This window comes from Danio rerio, chromosome 9, assembly GCF_049306965.1.
Source record: "Danio rerio strain Tuebingen ecotype United States chromosome 9, GRCz12tu, whole genome shotgun sequence".
NCBI lineage: Eukaryota > Metazoa > Chordata > Actinopteri > Cypriniformes > Danionidae > Danio > Danio rerio.
The window spans coordinates 34951194-34971405 of record NC_133184.1 but is presented as its reverse complement, the minus strand read 5'-3'; the positions used below and the strand labels follow the sequence as shown (position 1 = coordinate 34971405).

The following is a 20212-nucleotide window of genomic DNA, read 5'->3' as shown; positions in this document are numbered from 1 at the left end:
TTCTGGAAGCTCTCCTTTGTCAAATGCTAGAGCTATGCATACATTTTATAATTCTCTGGAACATAATTAAAATGAAACTGCAAGCACTTCTCTCTTTGTGGCATGTCCTTTAGAAGCCCAAATGGAAAAACAGAACAAGCTCTGTGGAAATAGCAGTGTTTGGATGGTATTTTAGCTTTCTCTACTACAATACAGCGCCTCTGGCCATGCCCCTTTGCTGTGCAGGGTGTATGTACATGGTGAATGCGCGTAAACCTAAAGCGTTTGTAATATCACTATCCTCACTATGTATTTTTTTGTAGATCCCAAATGTTCACTGTAGGCTTTGCTGTAAAAGCCATTTGCATGGAACTTTAAGTGTATTACATTCAGATATGTTGTTTATGTTCACACATCTACATTACACATGAACTAAAGTTTAAAATATAATATCGTAGTGGACCACCCCTTTAATTGACAAAAACTAAAAATAAAGCATTACCTTTTTTACAAAGATCTATAGCAGCTTCAAGAAGAACTTCTAGTTCACCCTTTGGCAAAACTGGAACGACCCAGCGAGGTCTATAAAACAAACAAATAAACAAAAACAGCACATCTTTATTAATGTACATAATGCCTAACTGATAAGAAGCAGATGTGCAATATTGCTCTCAGCGGATAATGGACTAAATTAATATCATTCATATCAACATCCTTGTTGCTCATCTCCAGTGCTCTTTATTCAATTACACACACACACACACACACACGCACACGCACGCGCACGCGCACGCGCACACGCACACGCACACGCACACGCACACACACACGCACACACACACACACACACACACACACACACACACACACACACACACACACACACACACACTTTGACCAAATATAGAATCAGAGCCCTAACCTGTTGATCATGTCATCCAGCTTGGCCAGTTCAGTGTGGGGGAAAGCAGGCTCCTCCTCCTCCAGAGGAGTGGGAGAGTCCCCTTGACCCTGGTCATCTGGCGGGCTCACAGGGGAGTTCTCGTTGGATGAGTTAGGAGAGGATGTCTGCAAAGCAAACAGTTCAGAGGTTAAGGAAGTGTGCAATGTCGATATTACAAGATTCTTAAGAGAAATGTTTCCTAGCAGTATTTTTAAAACTGTATTAAACTTTTTTTTTCATTTTAAGTTAACTTGAACTAATAGCTATACAATAAAGATCATAAGACATTTTCAATATTGCCAATTCGCCATGTTTGTGAGACTATTCATGACAAGCTTCAGTAGGATGACTATATTAATAAAACATAATGGGCAGACTAGCTGAATAAATAATTTGCAATCATTTATGCACATCAAAGATAAAAAAAAATGTATAAAATCAACAGGTCTACCTCTTAACGCTTTATCCAGTAGGATGGACTACAACAAAAATGCCACTCTCAATAAACACAAACCACCTTAATGATTCATGTGTCCTACGGATGGGATAATCCTTCCAATAAGCAAGCATAAAGTATGTTTCCATGTTAGGGATTAAAAGAATGAAAGAGAGAGAGAGTGTGAGGAAGATAAAGCAGCCTTAAGATGCTCCAAGTCTGTTTCCTGTGCCGTGTCAATGGATGCATGTAGGCTGGAGCTCTGCATGCAGAGCTGAATGGAGCCTGCGGAACTTGGGAAATGTGGGGGTGTGCTGGAAAAGACTCCTTCTGCTTGGCTGACCTACATAGGCAGTTTGCTTCTCATGTCTAGGCGCTACACATTTCTAACCAACTGGTGTGCTTTTCTCTGCCAGGCGTCTCATCCTCATTGATTGCTGCCTTTTAACATGCACTCGATGAGCACAGGTGTAATAGATAACACTGCTGCAATCCATCCCTGCTGGAGAATGCAACAATTGCCCTCTGCAACATAACCAAAGGGAGCCTCTCGCTTTTTCTTTGGTCACAATGCTAGGGATTCAGCTTTTTTGACAACAAATGGACTACACCACAGTTTAAGCGTTATTCAATTGGTAACACAAACACATAAATATACTTGATTCTGGGAAATTTAAACGCTCATTGAGAAATACAGAGGCTGCAGGCCCCCAAATGTTTTATCTTCTGAAGCTAAACAAAGATAACCTTTCAACCTTTTTTCCCAATTATACAAACAGTTCATAAAGACATCATACATGCAATCCATATGAATTAAACAGTTTAATTTGAAGAGACATGGTTGCTTTATGTAATTGACATTTAATTTTTGGATTTATTTACATATTAACAGATGCATCAACATAGAGCACATTCAATATGGTAAATAAAAGCTGAAAGTCTCAAAAGCTAAAGGATGTATGGTAAAGCTTTTTCTTTTCTACTTTGTCCACTTAAGCCCGAACAATTTTGAGTCATGCAAAACAAACTGCAATTAGTCTCTTTTTGAAAATTTTTAAAATATGGTGTGGACAAAGTTCTTTTTGAAACCGACCTTATTGCATATACACTTGCAGGAGTTTCTCTTGCAACAGGATTTACTAATATTTGCATACCTCAAAAGAATGTCTTCATCCATTTTGCCTTTACATTGTAAATAGATTACCTCTATCTAATTATCATTGGCTGTTTGTCTGCAGCAATTTGAACTGCTCTTAATAGACTGCATTGGACATTATGGAAATGAGAGGCTTCACTTGCGTTCTTTATTTTCTATACGCTTCGCAATTATGGGACTGTTTGCTCATGCCAATTTACTCTTAACAATTATCTTCCACTCAGTTGAATGAAAACATAAAAACTATGGGCGTCAGAACGTATTGTTCCTACGGTGCATCACAGGAATGGCAATCTTTAGGGACTTCACAATCCAATTCAGATTCTCAGAGAGACCATTTGACTCTAAATTGATTAATTTCAACTTCAGTTCTCGTTAAAATGTGGAGTTTCAAAAGCTATACATAGAGCATACATAACTCCTTATAAGAGATTTAAAATGAAACTGTCATACATGTAACACTGTATCTTCAGGTAATTTTCTCCATATGTTTTGGAAATGTCTAATTGTTGTCGACCTGTGGTCTCATGTAAATTCTGTTTTGTCCTTGTTACTACAATTTGATTATGTATCTATGTTTATGTCTTCTCAAAGACTATTCTAATTTCTGTATAAGTGAACTAAAGAAGAAGGTTGTTTACTGGTTTTACAATCATACAAAATTGGTTTACTCCGGAGATGTGTGCAAAAACATTTTAAATTCACAGACTCCTTAAAATAGTGACCTAAGAAGGTACAATAGCACAAATTAATAAGGTTAAACCTAGTACCATTGATGCATGGCAATGTTTTTCTTTCAACATTTTTAGACTATGTAAAAGGAATGACCCAGTAAATGTTTTGTTTTGCTTTTTCTCTCTTTTTTGTTTTCCTTTTCTTCTCTTCTTTTAGATTAAAAATTGTTGATATGTCTGTTGCCCCTTCTCCCCTGTTTGAATGTCTTATTTAGTTAATCTAAAGACAATAAAACGTTAATCACAAAAAAATGTGGAGTTTCTATGCTCGTTTATGATATTTATCAGAATCTATTTATGACTGTACTGCCATTCTAATTAATTGCTTTATTAACAAAGATATAGGGCCCCATCATACAGCTGGCACAATGTGGCACAATGCACGACGAATTGTTGTTTGCTAGTTTCAGCTTAGCGCAAGAATCGTTTTTAGATTTTGCACCACGCTGTTTAAATAGCAAATGCATTTGCGCTCATATGTGCGCACATAGGCATTCTGGTCTAAAAAGGGAGGCGTGCTGAGGCACATTGCTGGTGCGTTGCTATTTTGAGAAACTATAACAGTCTGTTTTATTGACCAGAAAAAAGCCGGTCTAAAGTCCAGCGCAGAGCGCGTTAGTTTTGCGCCTCGCTTACACACTGCACAAATACACACTGCACACTTACACAATAAGCAAATATCTTTACATATGAAAAAGAGCTAAAATATTAAGCATATATATATAGAATATAATAAGGATATATATATATATATATATATATATATATATATATATATATATATATATATAGGATATAAATATAAAGGATTAAAACATTACAAAACATTATTTTCTAGCCTACATAAATTTAAAAAACATACTTTATGCCTTCTTCATCTCAGGGGCTTTTTTGGTTTATTCGTGACAATTTGCTTTTGTATAATGTTATTATTATTAGCAGTATTATTTATTATATCCATATTTATATTTGTTTTTTTTTAAATAAGCTTAGATTTGCCCACCTGTCAGGTTTTAGACCATATGGGGCATAGCAGGTGTATTTGGAAATAACTCTGTATTTTGACCACACTCCGTTATTATTGTTCATTTATTCGTTTGCTGGAAATTAGAAATGAATTTAGAAATAGTTTTAAAATAAATATTTGCGCTTAACAAACAATATAATTATTTATAGGCTAATTGATGTCTGTGCGTACAAGGTTTTCCTATCAACGAGAGCGAAAGTGAAAATAGATAATGAGAGGCTTTATCTCTCATTCTCGAGCTGCAGATGCTCTGTTTAACCGTTTACTTGCAAGTGAATCGCTCAGTTTTTTCACTTACAAAGTTGGTCATGTAAATAGCAAATGTGCTATGGTGTGACGCAACTGACTTTTAAAGGGAATGGGAGATGAGACTCTGATTGGTTTATTCTTAAAACAAAACTATAACTCATTAAGAAAATAAACTCAACCTTTTTAGACCATGCGCCACGGCACAAAGCACATTTTTCCGTCCTTATGTCAGCAAAAGTGGATTCTGACATATCTTAATGCGTTTGCGCCCTGCGCTTTGCGCATGGATCGTCAAAATAGAGCCCATGAGGTAAAACTAGCTCTGTATGTAACATTGAAACACTAGATTGCAAATAACAATTATAAAGAACAAACAGGTTAAAAAGAGAGCATTATTATATTAGTTTGTTCATAACCCTTTAACAAAGTTTATTTCCCAGTCTGCGTTTGCAAAACACAAGCTTCCAGTGACATACAATTCTGTTGTAATCAGTTTCCATGCTAAACTAATGGCTCACAGTCCTCATTTTTTAATTCTTTAGTGATTCTAAAGAGAAGAGAAGCACAGTGATGCATCTATGATGACTCAAGGTTTTATTGTGTAGTTAGCTTTGCACCATGCCACATCTTTGTCCATTATACGCAAATTCAGCGGCATAATATGTACATGTGCTAGGGCTGCATGATATATCGAAACGTTATCATTGTAGTAATAATAGCATATGTGATATCCATATCAGGGAGCTACAATAATCAGAATATATTTTAGCCACTATGCATTTGTGTTGCAAGCAGAGGTTGTGCAAATTTGACCTATCAGATGGGTCCTTACATCTCCCACATTTTAGAGAGTGAAAATGTCAGCAGTAGCAGAAAATTACACCAGTGAAGAACTTGTGCCTAAAAAGATTTGCCTGAAATATGGTAGTATTTTGGCTTTAAATGAGATGTCACAAACACAGAGGTGTCGAACTGTGTTCACATCAACTTAACTCCACAATCATCAGCAACAACCACAGGAAGATACGTGTTTAAGGTTCCAAAACACATATTTTGAGCTTTTGACAGTCATATAGGTGTCCCACACTACTAAAAACACTATTTGGACACATATATCTCACTAAAAAGTGAAAATTGGTTGTTTCGAGCAAATTCGTACTTCCGGTTTGAAAGGAATTTTTGAAGCTGCGTTACAGCCATGAGATCTAAGCATGTATTCCAGCATGTAGACTGGACGTCTGTACCTGGGTGTCCCGTATTACGTCTCTGAGTGTGTTGCATTCATTCAGAAGTAAGGCTTGGTTCAAACCAATCAGCACGCTCCATTATGTATGCACTGCAACTTCATTAATATGCATGCTAGCTTTCTTAGACTGTACCTGAAACAGTGTCTAGACGCCCAAGAGACAACACACGTCGTGTTGCCAAAAGTTGTGGAAAAGAATAAGAATTGTTTGGAGATACGGGTCGCCAGTGTTGCTTTCATAACGTGAAGGTTTTGTTTCATTTTCTCTCTATGAGAGCGATGCTGGACTCACGTGTGGATCAGTGCTCGCGACGCGCGGCAGAAAAGCGTTTGTTTGGAACATTTTTTACTCGAGAGCATTTCTCATCAATGGTAAGATCCGGATTTGCTGCTCGTCTCCTTTAAAAAAAGACGCATCTCCAGTATGTGCTGATTATTCCTGTCTACAGATTCGGTAAGTGTGTGCAATCAGTGCCCTTTCTTTGTTCATTCAGATGGCAAAGTTATAGTTCGTATGGTCAGCAGTACTCTTTCAGTGTTTAAAGACAGAGCTTAGTGTCTGAAAATTATTCCAAAGTTACTTAGTTTACAGTATGTTAATATCACTACAATATTGAAAGATCTTCTGTAAATGCTGCCCTCTGTGTGTAAACACGTGAACACTGTAATAAAGTTTTGCCGATCATCGTTTTGAATTTTTGCCGCATTTTGTGACAGGATAGTCTACACACACAGCTTTCTGACCTACCCAGTGCATTCGAGTTACAGAGAAATGCAGAGGCTTTTTTCTCTTATACGACGTGCGTTATCAAACATTTCACCGTCATTAAACACACTGTCTTTCTCCCCTGCGTGTGTGTTTGTTTTTCCTCGGTCAGAAGCGCGTGCCCAAATGGAAACTCCCATTTTTATTTAAACCCTGCCCATTTTCTCTCCCCCGACACTCCTACCCAAACAGAGCTAGACACACCCACTGTCCTGACTTTTTCCAAACTAGGTGTGAAAACATCCTGCTGAAACAGGGGGTTTCATGGCCCTTTAAAACTTAGGTTCATGTGTTAATACTTAATATCTTAATATCTTTTGGAAGCTGTTTGGACAGAACTGTGTATACATATAGTGTGTCCACAGTCATAATGGAGTGATAAAAAGATAATAATTTTTTTTTTTTAAATTTCCAGAAGTTAAAATAGGTCCCAAATCCTTACCACTTTGAGGTCGACCGCATCGTGAGTTGATTGACAGCCATGTATTAAAATTATATGCGTTACTACAGAGCCATGTTATCAACAAGACAGGACGTGTGAAAAAGCAACTGGGATTAAAAGATCTTTTCAGCTCGCTGAATGCGTTTACACCTGCTATCCAATATACGATGTCGCGGATAGGCGGGTTCTGGCATCTGAGCCACACTAGCTACGATGTAAGAAATGGTATTGCTTTTATTTCAGCAAAATGTGCAAAATTCGACCAGCTTGAAAATGATTTTGAGGTGGAGACGGAGGAGGAGAGAGAGGGCGTCATTGCAGCTTGCGCCTATGGCGTCCTCCACCAATCAGAGAAATGTGTGGGTATGTGATAGATCTGGTGGGAGCAAATTGTGGCGACTGACCACTTTACACCTCCATGTTTCCTCTGATGTTGTTGTTGTTGTTGCACATTTAACAGAAAGTTTAAACGGGGTTATTGTGACACTCTTCATTGCAACTCCACAATAAATACATCAAATAATCATTGGGATATTTCTTATTATAGTATTTCTCAAAAACATTATGTGAGATCTGCTTTCTTCATGCGTCACTATGCTGTTTATTAGCCGGAGGTTAAGGCACAGTCTGATGTGAGAACGGTGTGCGGGGAGAACCAGCATTAAAGGCACAGGCCAAAAAGAAACAGCTGCATAGTGTTCAAAGCAGAAAATACCGATATTTTGAAAGGTATAATGTAGGGCTGGGCGATTTGGCAAAAAAATAAATAAATCTAGGTTTTTTATAAAGTTTGATCGATTCACGATTTCAATTTCGATTTTTTTTATTGTGTTAGTCTTCTTAAAAAACATTACAACAACATGACTGAAGTAACATTGTCTTTAAAAGTAAGTTGAAAAACCATCTGGTTAAGCAACATTGTATTTTTAATGGCCATGTCATACAAAAATCGGTCAAGGTGTAAATAAATGTAAAACAAATTCACAAGTTAAACAGCGTTGCTGAAGATTTGAATAAGAAATATTTGTGTCAATATTGCAGTTGCAGGAATACAGAGGTATTTTTTGCAAGTTTTGCTGAGCCTAGGAAAGATTGGCAGTCAGCTCGGCTTTGAGTTTGTCTTCCGATTAAATGACAGGTAATGCTGCTGCCTTTTTATTAAAAAGATACAGTGGAAGAAAAGGACTGAACATGGAAACTGTAAAGCCTAATTTAACCCAATGTGTGAAGTTGTGGACGTATAGCAGGAGCAAATACAAGCACCAGATATGTGTCTAATATAAATTTAATATACTTTTCTTTTTTCCCCTTTTAAATACAGATCATTTCATGCGCTTTGCACCACTCTCTGTATTATGCTGCCTAATCTATCTGGTTTTCAACTAGGTCCATGGGGCGGGTACTTTCTTTTCTGACTGCTACAGGCCCTCACCTCTGCTCGTGTTCAAACCAAAAGATTGATAAAAAAAAAATACATGACTTCACGCTTTAACAGGCAGTCAAGCAGGTCGTACACCAGAAGCGCCGCGACACGGCGCGCACATGACAGTTTAAACTATCACACCAAACGCGCACATTCGCATGATATTTAACATGAAACTAATCAGATGGCGCTCTGTGGCGTGGTTGAAATATGACCTGCGTCCTGAAACGTGGCTAGGCGCCGCCGGTGTGTGTATAGGAACCTGTTTAGAATTCTAAAATCCATGGCACTGCGCGACACCGAGAGGCGCTTCTGGTGTGCTTCCTGTTTCATACAGAGAGTGAACCAAAGCGCATTGGTGCCCTTATAATGTATTAATTTTTTACGATTTCTCGATTTGATTCTAAATCGAAAAAAATATCGCCCAGCCCTAGTATAATTAATAATCTGGTGTTGAGTTGAAACTTTACAGAAACATTCTGGAGACACAAAAGACTTCTCTTAAATCTTGAAAAAAGGGTAAAATAGTTGCCCTTTAATGTTTACATGTTAATAGGGATGCAGCGATTAACAAAATTTTACTATTAACCATGTTTTAAATGGTCACTGTAAAGAAATTGTAAAGCTTTCACAACACGAGTTTCTGTTGCGCGGAACACAACTTGCACATAATCAAACAATGTATGCTATCAGCTCAACAGGTCAAATTCAGAACATTTTAATGGAGCCTATTACCAGCGGTGCTCAATACTTTGTTGTACCAATGTAAGTTTAATAGCAGAGGTTGCTTAACACACATGCACGCGAAGTAGAGATTTGTCCGCAGACTCCGATTTCGAGGGACCTGAAGATTTTGCTCAGTCAGCACTGTTCATAGCATAGCTATTCAGTCATATTCATATTTAAATATATCATACAAGTACATTAAAAACAAGAACTTGTATATTAAAAGCGATTTATATATTACCATATATTACAATTCTAAATGTGGAAGCAAGTCAAATAATCTAAAACTATATTGTTGCATCCATACATATTAACAATGTTCACATGTTAAAACTTCATTATTTTATTTATGTGGATATTGACAATATGTTAGTATTTCCACTACATACCAATTATTTTAGGAGAGTATACTTTATAAAGACAGGCAAGGAAATAGATTCAAGATGCTGTGTGGTTACATGCGAATAAATAATTAGATTTTAGATTACACCTATGGTAATACTAAACTAGAAATTAGGATATCTACAGAGGTTTAGTCATTCATTGTGTTTTAAAGGTTCATGAACCCCTCGAGTACTTTTGAGATTTTAACAGATTTGTGTGTGTTGAGCATCAGTTAAGACAATGTTAGCACCTGATAGCTTTAATTGTGGGAAAAACTGGATAATTTGGAGCTTTTGTCAGCTAATTTCAGCTTCCGGGTTTAAAATTATTTTTGGGGCAGGATCAACATCGACGACGTAGCGAAAAACTGCAAGTGGAAAGATGATGCGTTGTTTTCTCATAATTATTTATGGCTGAGTTTTCTTATCCTATGAGAAGAGCCGGCTTCTTAATTATTCTTGACCGCACATGCTTTTAAAGGCAAGGCAGACCTGCCAGTGCCAAGCTGTGAGACCCTACGTTGATGACTGGGTGACACAGACCCATGGCACACAGCATTTAGCTGTTCATTAAGGGTCGTATGTGTTTGTTTCCATCCATGGGGTTTGTTGCATGTTCTTCCCCACGATGCTGTCAGGGCTGATACAGCAAAGCTGTTTGTGTGCAGCAAACTTTTTTGTCGGGGAAGCATTACGAGAACTGGAGAATGGCGGACTTTGTCTTTTCTAAGGAGTTCGTCTGCTGTGTTTGCCTAAATCCTCTAGATTACCAGCAGGGCTAATGTTTAAAATAGACGGTTCAACAGACCTGCTGCACCGAGTCTGCATTCAGACCCAGGGATTGAGGGGAAAAGTTCTCATTTATAGTGTTTATAAGAACACAATTATTTTTATAATGATATACAATGTTTTGTGTATGATATTACAAATAACAAATGTAGCAGGAATGCTGTAAATGACTGCTTATTTCTTTGCATTTTAACTTTATAAACTAGAAAATCATGCGTCTCCTCACAGTTTGTGTCTCATTTTGTGAGCTAACTGACAACAGTTGTTCGCTTTACTCCTTCTCCCCTGCTCTACTGGTCATGCCCACCCCTGCCCTTTGCTCGCGGAGCTCCACGCCCAATATGATGCATCTTTTGAAAAAATTGAGGTAGACCTGAACCAAAAGTGGGGGGTTTGATGGACATTTAATGTCAAAATGTTTGCTTATTTCTTGGAAGCTTTTTTTTATTCTGAAGTAGATTTTGAAAAATGCATTATTCAATACTTGATTAATTGTTTGAAATATTTTAGTATGATCATTACACATGATTTTTTTGTAGTTTACCCAAATTTGAATTTCTCTAGAGCACAGGTGTCGAACTCATTTCCTGGAGGGCCATGGCTCTGCAGAGTTTAGTTTTAATCCTAATTAAACACACCTGATTAAACTAACTGAGTCCTTCAGGCTTGTTTGAAACCTACAGGTAAGTCTGTTGTAGCAGGGTTGGAGTTAAACTGTGCAGGGCTGCGGCCCTCCATGAACTGACTTTGACACCCCTGCTCTAGGATAATGTTAATATCTGAAGAGATAAAATAAAAGAAATATCTTAACACAATATTTAATAACAATGTCTGTCAGCACTTATTTTCTTGTTCCATGCTTGCGCCTAAGAACCCTTCTAGGGCGCAAGCATGGAACAGGAAAATAAGTGCATCACAATCAAATTTTAATACAGAATTGATTCAGAACTATTGAGAATTACTTAAGGATGAATCATGATGCATTGATGAATGTAATTTTTTATTCTACCCCTAGAACATCATGGGGATGAATTAATAAAATGCGATAGACATGCACATGTTGTGAGGGAAGCACAGTGTGATCTGCACTAGTAAATCTTCTCTGAAGGCTAGAGAGTGCTCTTGTGAAAACTGTAAATGCCTACAAAGAAACTCAGGACATTCCACATAGTGTTGCATTACAAAGAGAATATTTAACTGCTTTCATTGATTAATAAAAACATGACTATTGAATCGTCATACAAAAGGATTCATTTCGAACACTTGACTGAAGTTGAGGAGAGTTAAACCATGTTTATGTATGTGGTTATTTCTTGTGCAGAATTTACTACAGAGCCATAGTTAATTGAGAAGCTACACAAAATCACAGAATGATCATCTCAAATAGGGCTGTGCAATTAATCAAAATCGAATTGCAATTTTAAAACATTGCGATTAGCAAAAGGCTGTGATTTGGAATATATATATGTATTATTTAATTTCCCCTGACCACAGCAAATGTATGACTGCCGTCTGGGTGTAATAGGCCTGGGCCAGAATGAGATTCTGACAGTATTATAACCTTTGATAAAAATATCACGGTTCCATGGTATTACACTATCGCGCTTACTGCTCTAAAATATGTATTTTTTAAATATAGTTAAGCAAAAACTTTTTTCCTCTTTGAACACTATATATTCTATTTTTTAAAAGATTTATGATATTTTTGAGCAGTAAACATGTCACGCTGAAAAATTCAAATAAATCATTGACTTCTGCTGTCTTCAGTTGTTTCAAAAAGACAGATTTCTTTACAATTTCAAAACGGCATCTTTGGTTATTTTTTTATGGGAGATGCCACTGTTCTAAAAAAAATGTTCAAAAATGTAAATAAAAAAATCTTACACATACCTTAGGAACGATATTACAAAGTTTTTTTGGCGGTTTTAAAACCTTGACTTCAAAACTGAGGTATACCTTGAAAACGGTTATCGTCCCATGTCTAGTGTGTAATAGTCTTACTAGTCAATTGAGTGAGCATACTTTAGTTCAGCTCAATCAGAACTTTTCAATCAGCCTCTTATCAGCCATGTTAGTTTGCTGAGTGTTTTGTATTATTATTATAATTTTTTTACTTTTGTTTTTATAATAAGCTACATTATCTCCTTATTTTGAGTTGAACTTGTTTACAGAAAGGTAAGATCATTTGATGTGTGCTCTAAAGAAAATTGTTTAATTTCTGAATATTTATAAACAAATTTGAACAAATGGAGTAAGTTAATCTCTTTTCATTTTCTTTTTTTAACCGATACTCACTGCATTCTTGCAGTAAGAAGCTTATTGAGCTGAATCTTGACTACAAAATTAAGTCGCAAATCAAAATCACAATCGCAACATCGATCAAAAAAAATTGCAATTAGATAATTTCCCAGAATCAAACAGCCCTAATCTCAAATGTCATTATCAAACAATTGAATTTGCTTCTAAAAACAGTTTCTGCATAATAACTTGGCACACCCAGATCCCCCCGCACAGAAATTAGCCCATCGTTGAGTCTATTTATTTACTGTCTAAATTTATATGTATTCAGTTTTTTATTAATTTCAGTATAATCGTTGACTACTTTAAAAATGTTTATATGATACATTTACGATACAGTTTGTATAGTAATATTTTCTGTCTTTTAGTAGATATATTATACAGGAGAATTGTTTTAACATATAAGTTGATCCAATTGAATTTGCATTGTGAACATTAAAAGTAAAAAAGGTCATTTTTATTTTATATTTCATATATTAAGTTGTTAGTTAAGATACTGCTAAAATCATTCCGCATATATCCACAGATTTTTTACAAAATTCTTAGCAGAAATAGAAAAAAAAATCTGCAGACTCTGTCTGTCCCTACTTATCACCAACTCTGCTATACCAGAACTAACATGCAAGGATTTACTAGAACCTGCTTTACTGACAAAATGATGAAGATCATTGAAAAAAAAAAAAGAAAAAAAAAAAAATCACCTTAGATTAATAATTCAACCCTAGTGCACCGCAATGTAGAAGAGTCTGTATCAGTATGGTAAATGACAATAAGCGGTTATTATGAACTGACATTATTTGTCATAATAGCATATTATGGTTAGGTAGGCTAGGCGCCGCATGTAAGTAGCATACTTTAGCAAGGAAGGCGAGGCACGTGTGCAAGTATTTAAAAATGCTCCAGCTATTTTAAAAGCCGACATCTGGGCACATTTTGCTGTTTGCGAGCTTGCTGGGACAATCTTTCACTGACACTGAAGATACAGTAGAACCTAAGATAAAAAAAAGCATTTAATAAAAAATGTCTGACAGGGCAAAAAAGTTACTAACTCACTCACAGACATAACTCAGGAAATACCGAAACACTTTGCTTCAAATAGTGCACAACTAATATTTTAACAATAATAGGAACTTTAAAAAGACAGTTACAACTTATTATTGCAAATAGATCCAAGAAAAGCTTATATTTTTCTCATGCGGGAACCAGTAAGTGATATGGATACAGTAGAGGCTATGTTTTTTAGATTGTCCTACAGTTACCTAATAACATTTCCCTCTGTTGACATCTGTTCCTTCCAGGGCAGAGCACAATTACAGAAACACATTTGCATCCATGGGAGTCTGCAAATGTGTTTTTTTTTTTCTTTGGAACTCAGTCAACTGTCAAAGCAGATCAGATGTGGTGTAAAAAAACATAAACGCTGCATGACACAGGGAGAACGCAAGCCTCATCTATGAAACTCATTCTCTTGAGCTAGAGAACGACAAAGGGCAGATGTGTTCAGACAGAGATCGGATGCATTCAGCACTAGGGAAGTGAAAATGGTGCTCTGACCTGGTTCTGGGGCAGGGGTGGCTGGGACTGGCCATCCGGAGCCTGGCCCTGACCGTCATTCCCTCCCACCGGGGAGCCACGGGTCGTGGCCGTCATACTCGACACGGGGCAGATCTTTGCAATCTTGTCTGCTTATGTTGCTGGCACACCAGAAGAAATCAGTTTCTCCTCAGGAGCGACGGAGAACCGGCACACTTCTGAAAGTGAAAGCACCACCTGGGGGACTGGATATGTTGCAGAGACCATTGCATAACCTGAAAGATAACAAAGATGTGACGTCAGTATCTTTAAAATGGCTGTTAACCAAAAAATAAAATAAAATAAATAAATAAATAAATAAAAAAAATTGTACAAAAAGCTCCAGAATGTGAGTAAAAGGTTGTATTTGGTAAAAAGGAACAACATAACTTTTATTTTAACTGCACAAAGCACCATTTCTCAGCTCAATTTAACAGATAGATGGATAGATTTTTGGGTTAATTGCCATATCAGCTTCTCTGGCTATGTCATAGCAAAAAAACAGGTCAGGACTACAACATTTTAGTATAAAAAAAATACATATTTTAACAATGAAATGCCATCATCAACATCAATACAAAATATACAAAATATAAAATCCATAAATAATAATAATAATTAAGATAAACTAAAACTTTTTAAGGTTTACTTTTGACAAAAATTGCAAAACTCTGAAAGGATTCACATTTAAAAATATTTCATTTAAAGTCTCTCCAGTGAAAACTGTTGAAAATAACATTAAATATAGGGCATTCCACAAGTCTATGTTTAACAGTTTGGTTTTTGTTGCAGTATCAACATTTTGCGGGTTCTTCTCCTTTGAGCGAATGTTCATGTGTGAGTCTCGTGTGTCCAATATGACATCTTATGTAAACAATCTCATCATGTCTTGGATTTACAAAATTAGTTTGATTGTTTTTAGTTTAACGGAAATTATAGCTAATGATTCCTTAAAAAAAAAAAAAAAAAAAAAAAAAAAAGTCTGATACAAACCACAAATTAAACAAGTTTGAGCCAAGTGCAACAGTGGCGTCATTCTCCAAAACTGACAAGAAAAACAGCTGAACATTGAGCAACAACCATCAAGATGACCATGACTCTTCATTCTGCAAATCTAAAACATACTATTCCCATAGTCTTACCACAATAACGGCAATTAAAGCAAACCATTTTTAACATTTATATAATATTACACTTAGTCATTAAGTATTAAACATATTAAATTTGTTATGTAATATTATTACTGTAAAGCAGTACTGTACTACATGTGCAGTATAACAATCATTGCCACCATCTGAAAAACCAAGTGACATGTTTCACTGCTCTCAAATGTTAGTCTAGAGCCTTGTTGAAGTATTTTAGAGCTGACAATAACTACAACATTTCTCTTAATTTCCTTGTCATGCAACTCTGTGTGATAAAATCGAAATAAATTTATTTCCTTTGTGACGCATTTCAAAATGACCAGGAAAAAAACAGGGTGGAGCTTGATTTTATCTATTGAAAATTGGATTGTGAAAAGTAGGTGTTGTGTTGCATATCAGAACTGAGCTGGAGCAAAGGTGAGAACTAAAACAATGTCTAAGCAACTCTTTGGCTATTGGTTAACAGCACATCACAATAAGGACCAAGCAGCACCAGCCGAAAGGAAAAGGAGAAACAAGACTTTATATTAGGATTATCAATAGCAAAAGACCAGAAAAAAATTTTTTTGAATGAGCATGCACTTGTGAATCGTGTACAAGACCAAGTATGTGCATTAAGAAAGTCACTAACTTTGAATTTGAACTTAAAGTTTTATTTTAGATTTTGTCAAATGCCTACACTTAAATATTAGCATGCTCTTCCTAATGCTAAACACTGATTAATTTAGATCAGCTTCTGATAGTTTCAAATCATGATTAAATAATCACAAAAGGTGATGTTCAAAACAAGTAGCAGAGGTTTTTCTTTTATGGTGTTCGTTATGCTTCCCATGAGGATGCTGCTGGCTGGTGCAGAGTGTATTAAATCATAGCATACAAAACAGGTCTGGTTAGTACATAAATACAAGGCCAAATGAAGAAAAAGCAGCACTGATGAGCTGACATGAGACAAAATCACCAACAACCACATGCAAGTGAACAACAATAAAAAATTATATTCAATCTGAAAACTGTCTAGATGTTTAACAATGCAAAGTATAATCAAAAAATGCTACACTAATTGAAAGGATTAAGTGTAGGAACTGAAGTGTGACAACACTGCAAATGACCTTGAATTCTGAATTTATTTCATTCTGAATTCGCCTTTAAAGTGGAGCATTTTATGCATTCACAAAATTGCCAAATTGGCTCTCAAACAAATAAAGCAAAATAACTACAGATTTACTAAATGATTCCATGGATGTTTGATTTGTTATGAGCAAAACATTCTCGTTGGCTACAATAAATGAAGACAAAGCCAAACCAACACACAAATTCCATACAAGAGAATGAAATGAAGAGGCGTTCAGGCTATAATTCCTGTAAGGTTAAGTGGATTTTTGGAAAACTAAATTCCAGTGTTTTTGCTGTTGATCAGGGAGAGCATTCCTTTTATTGCACAAAACTAAAACTCAATATTGCATCACTGATTTTGCTAAACCTCACAAAAATTTCCATCTAACTTGAAGGAAACAGGAATTGAAAGGGGAGCATTTACGAATTTGTGTAAAGATGTATACAAATAAAAGGAGCTTAAAGTGATGTGATAGTTTACCCAAAACTGAAAAATCTGTCATCATTTATTCAACCTTACCAAGTTACAAACCAGTTTGAGTTCATTTTTATCCGCTGAGCACAAAAGAAGGTATTTTGAAAAATGTTGAAAACCTGTAACCATTGACCTTCATAGTAAGTGTTTTCCCTACTATTAAAAGTCAATAGACAAACCAAAATTCATAAAAAAGAATGAAATGCTGACAAGGATTTCAGGCTATAAATCCTGTAAGGTTAAGTGGATTTTTGGAAAATAAAATTCCATTGTTTTTGCTGTTGATCAGGGAGAGCATTCCTTTTATTGCACAAAACAAAACTCAATATTGCATCATTGATTTAGCAAAGCCTCACAAAAATATCCATTCAACTTAAAGGAAACTGGAATTCAAAGGGGTAAATTTAGTAATTCACAAAGTGTAAAGATGTATCAAAGGAGCTTAAAGTGATGTGATAGTTGACCCAAAACTGAAAATTCTGTCATCACTTGTTCAGCCTTCCCTAGTAGGTATGTGACGGAATAAGATTTTGACGGTATGATAATCTTTGTTTAAAATATCACAGTTTCACGGTATTGATATTACTGCTTTAAAATATGCTAAAAAAACTTAAACTTTTTCCCCCCTCCAAACACATTATTTTGTGTTAAGAAACATTCAAATATTTTGGAACAGTAAACATGTCAGTCTAAATAATTCAAATGAACCATTGACTTCTGTCATCTTCATTAACACTTAACATTTTCTACAGATTTCTTTACATTTTAAAATGGCATCTTTGGACATCTTTTCTGTTGGAGATACTGTTCTCTTAAAAATGTTGGCAGTTTTAAAACCTTGACTTCTCCAAATCACTGTATACCTTGATAACTGTTATCGTCCCATGCCTATTCCTTAGTTAGAAACACATTTGAGTTCATTTTTATCTGTTGAACACAAAAGAAGTTTTTTTTGAAGAATGCTGAAAACCTGTAACCATTGACTTCCATAGTAAATGTTTTTCCTACTATGACAGTCATTGTTTTTTGAAAATATCTTTTGTGTTGAACAGAAAAAAAGTAACCCATAAAGGCATAAAATCACTTGAGCAAATGGTAAGATTTTTTTTTATTTCTGAGCTAACTATCCTTTTGATACTGATATTACTGCTTTTAAAATATGTGCATTTAAATTTGAATACAATATATTTTATGTTAAGAAGAAACATTAAACATATTTTGAAACAGTAGCAAAACATGTCAGGCTAAATAGTTCAAATGGTCCTTGACTTCTGCTGTCTTTGTTAGTTTCAAAAAACATTTTTTACAGATTTCTTTACATTTTAAAATGGCATCTTAGGATATGTTTTCTGCTGGAGACACTGTTGTCTTAAAAAACATTTAAAAAAATCTTACATATACCATAGGAATGGGATAGATAGCTGAAAATTTTGGCGGTTTTAAAACCTTTACTTTTCCAAATCACTGTATAACTTGATAGCGGGTATCGTCCCATGCCTATTGCCTAGAAACATGTTTAAGTTCATTTTTATCTGTTAAACACAAACAAAGTTATTTTGAAGAATGCTGAAAACCTGTAACCATTGACTTCCATAGTAAATGTTTTCCTGCTATGACATTGTTTTTACCAAAATATCTCATTTTGTGTTCAACAGAAAAAGTCTATAAAAGGCATGACCTATAAAGGCATGAAATCACTTGAGTAAGTGGTGTATTTGCTCAGTTTTGAGTGAACTATCCCAATATATCCCCTTCAGGTATCAAGCAGTCCACTAATATCACAGAAAAATAAATTACAACGCAAAAAACTGACATACACAGTCGAATCAAAATTTTTCAATCAAGTTATAAATAAGGTGATGATTTTTGTGATAAATATAGACAGGCTTCAAATGTTTTCAATAATTGCATTAGCATTTTACTGAATCAATATGACATCATATTACAAAAACAGTTCCCTAATAAAGACTTCATACATGTAAACACATTCAATATAAATCCAATAATTGACGAACTAAATAAATATGAAAAAGACTGAGTTAAACAGATAATGAGAGGAGATTAATCATGCAGTAATTAATAGTGAAAGATGGGCGTTTCCCACGCCGCAAATATAAATATTGCAGCTGTCAAAAATCATTTGCAAATTCCAGAAATCTGAATTACGCTATAAAGGTGGTACTGTCGGTCTCTCAAACACCCAGTGAGATGCACACTTAGATAGCCTAAAGACGCCCAAAAACGCTGTCAACATAGCGAACGAAGAGATTTTCACCTTTAGACTGTTTAATCGCCGCAAACGCGCCTACGATGCCCAAAAATATTGTCTGGGTGGGCAGCACACTTGCTTTTGAGACACAGCCATTATGTATTGGGCCTAGTTTGAAACTGTGGCCGTTCAGAGGCCCGTTTCCTCTTCCAAACACAATCAAAGTTATAACAGGTTTATCTGCGTAACCATTGATGCACAAAATGCTCTACGTGATCTGAGGTGTCGTATGATACTGTTTTTGCAAACATGATCTTCATTTACAACGCAAAAGTATAAGCGAAAGTAAATGTAAATACAGCAGCAGAAACATGCTAACGTGCTAGCGGCTAACAGCTGGACTCCAACAAAACACAATCAGCTCGTGACAGTGCATTTAGCGCGATTAAAACATCAAAACAACCATATTAATCATCCATCAAAGCCATATTACAACTTCGTAACCTTGCAAAAGCGAATACGATCAACTAGTGCCAAAAACAACCGACCTGCCCACGTCAAAACCACTTGTTTAGCCACAAATCAACCTCCTCGAGCCGAGCTGCCGTGAAATGCAAATGCTACTTAGCTCGAATAGATATTCAAAGCGCAAGAGCTGCTAACGAGCGAGGTGATCGTGGATATATAAAAGATGACAAACATCCAGACATCTTTAGATTCGCCCATTGAGCTGTTCGAGCTAGGCTAGGAGAGCACTGACTTGCAAATCATCTGCTATTAGCCGCTAGCTTCCGTTAGCTTCACACACAAACACACTTACCGAGAATCAAACTGGATCTTTCCTCCATACGACCCCAGATCGGATCATTTAAGTGCTGTTTAATAATTAGGCAGTCGCGTGCATGTGCTTGGCTGTCCCGATTAAAAATAACACGCCTAGGATGAGATCAGACCATTGGTTTATTGTCTGCTCTTGGGTGTTTTTCCTGCGTCACCAGCATCGACTGCTGCTGCCCCCCTCCCTTAAACTGCCTCCAGCCGCTCTCTCTCTCTCCTGTGTCAGGCTGCTTAGAGACCCGTCACCGTGCTTCGGATGGAAGT

General features: G+C 36.0%; 1 protein-coding gene across 5 annotated transcripts in view; it reads right to left on the bottom strand.

The window, feature by feature from the left end:
• The window catches only part of usp9 (ubiquitin specific peptidase 9), a 59960-nt gene extending 39748 nt beyond the window's left edge, over nt 1-20212 (bottom strand). For 4 of the 5 annotated variants that reach the window (XM_005167736.5, XM_009304755.4, XM_009304756.4 and 1 more), the window contains exons 1-4: nt 19932-20212; nt 14152-14405; nt 902-1047; nt 482-561 (exon numbers count right to left, since the gene is read on the bottom strand). In XM_005167736.5, the coding sequence (XP_005167793.1) occupies nt 482-561; nt 902-1047; nt 14152-14247 (322 nt within the window). In that variant the 5' untranslated portion in view covers nt 14248-14405; nt 19932-20212. 5 annotated transcript variants of the gene reach the window in all.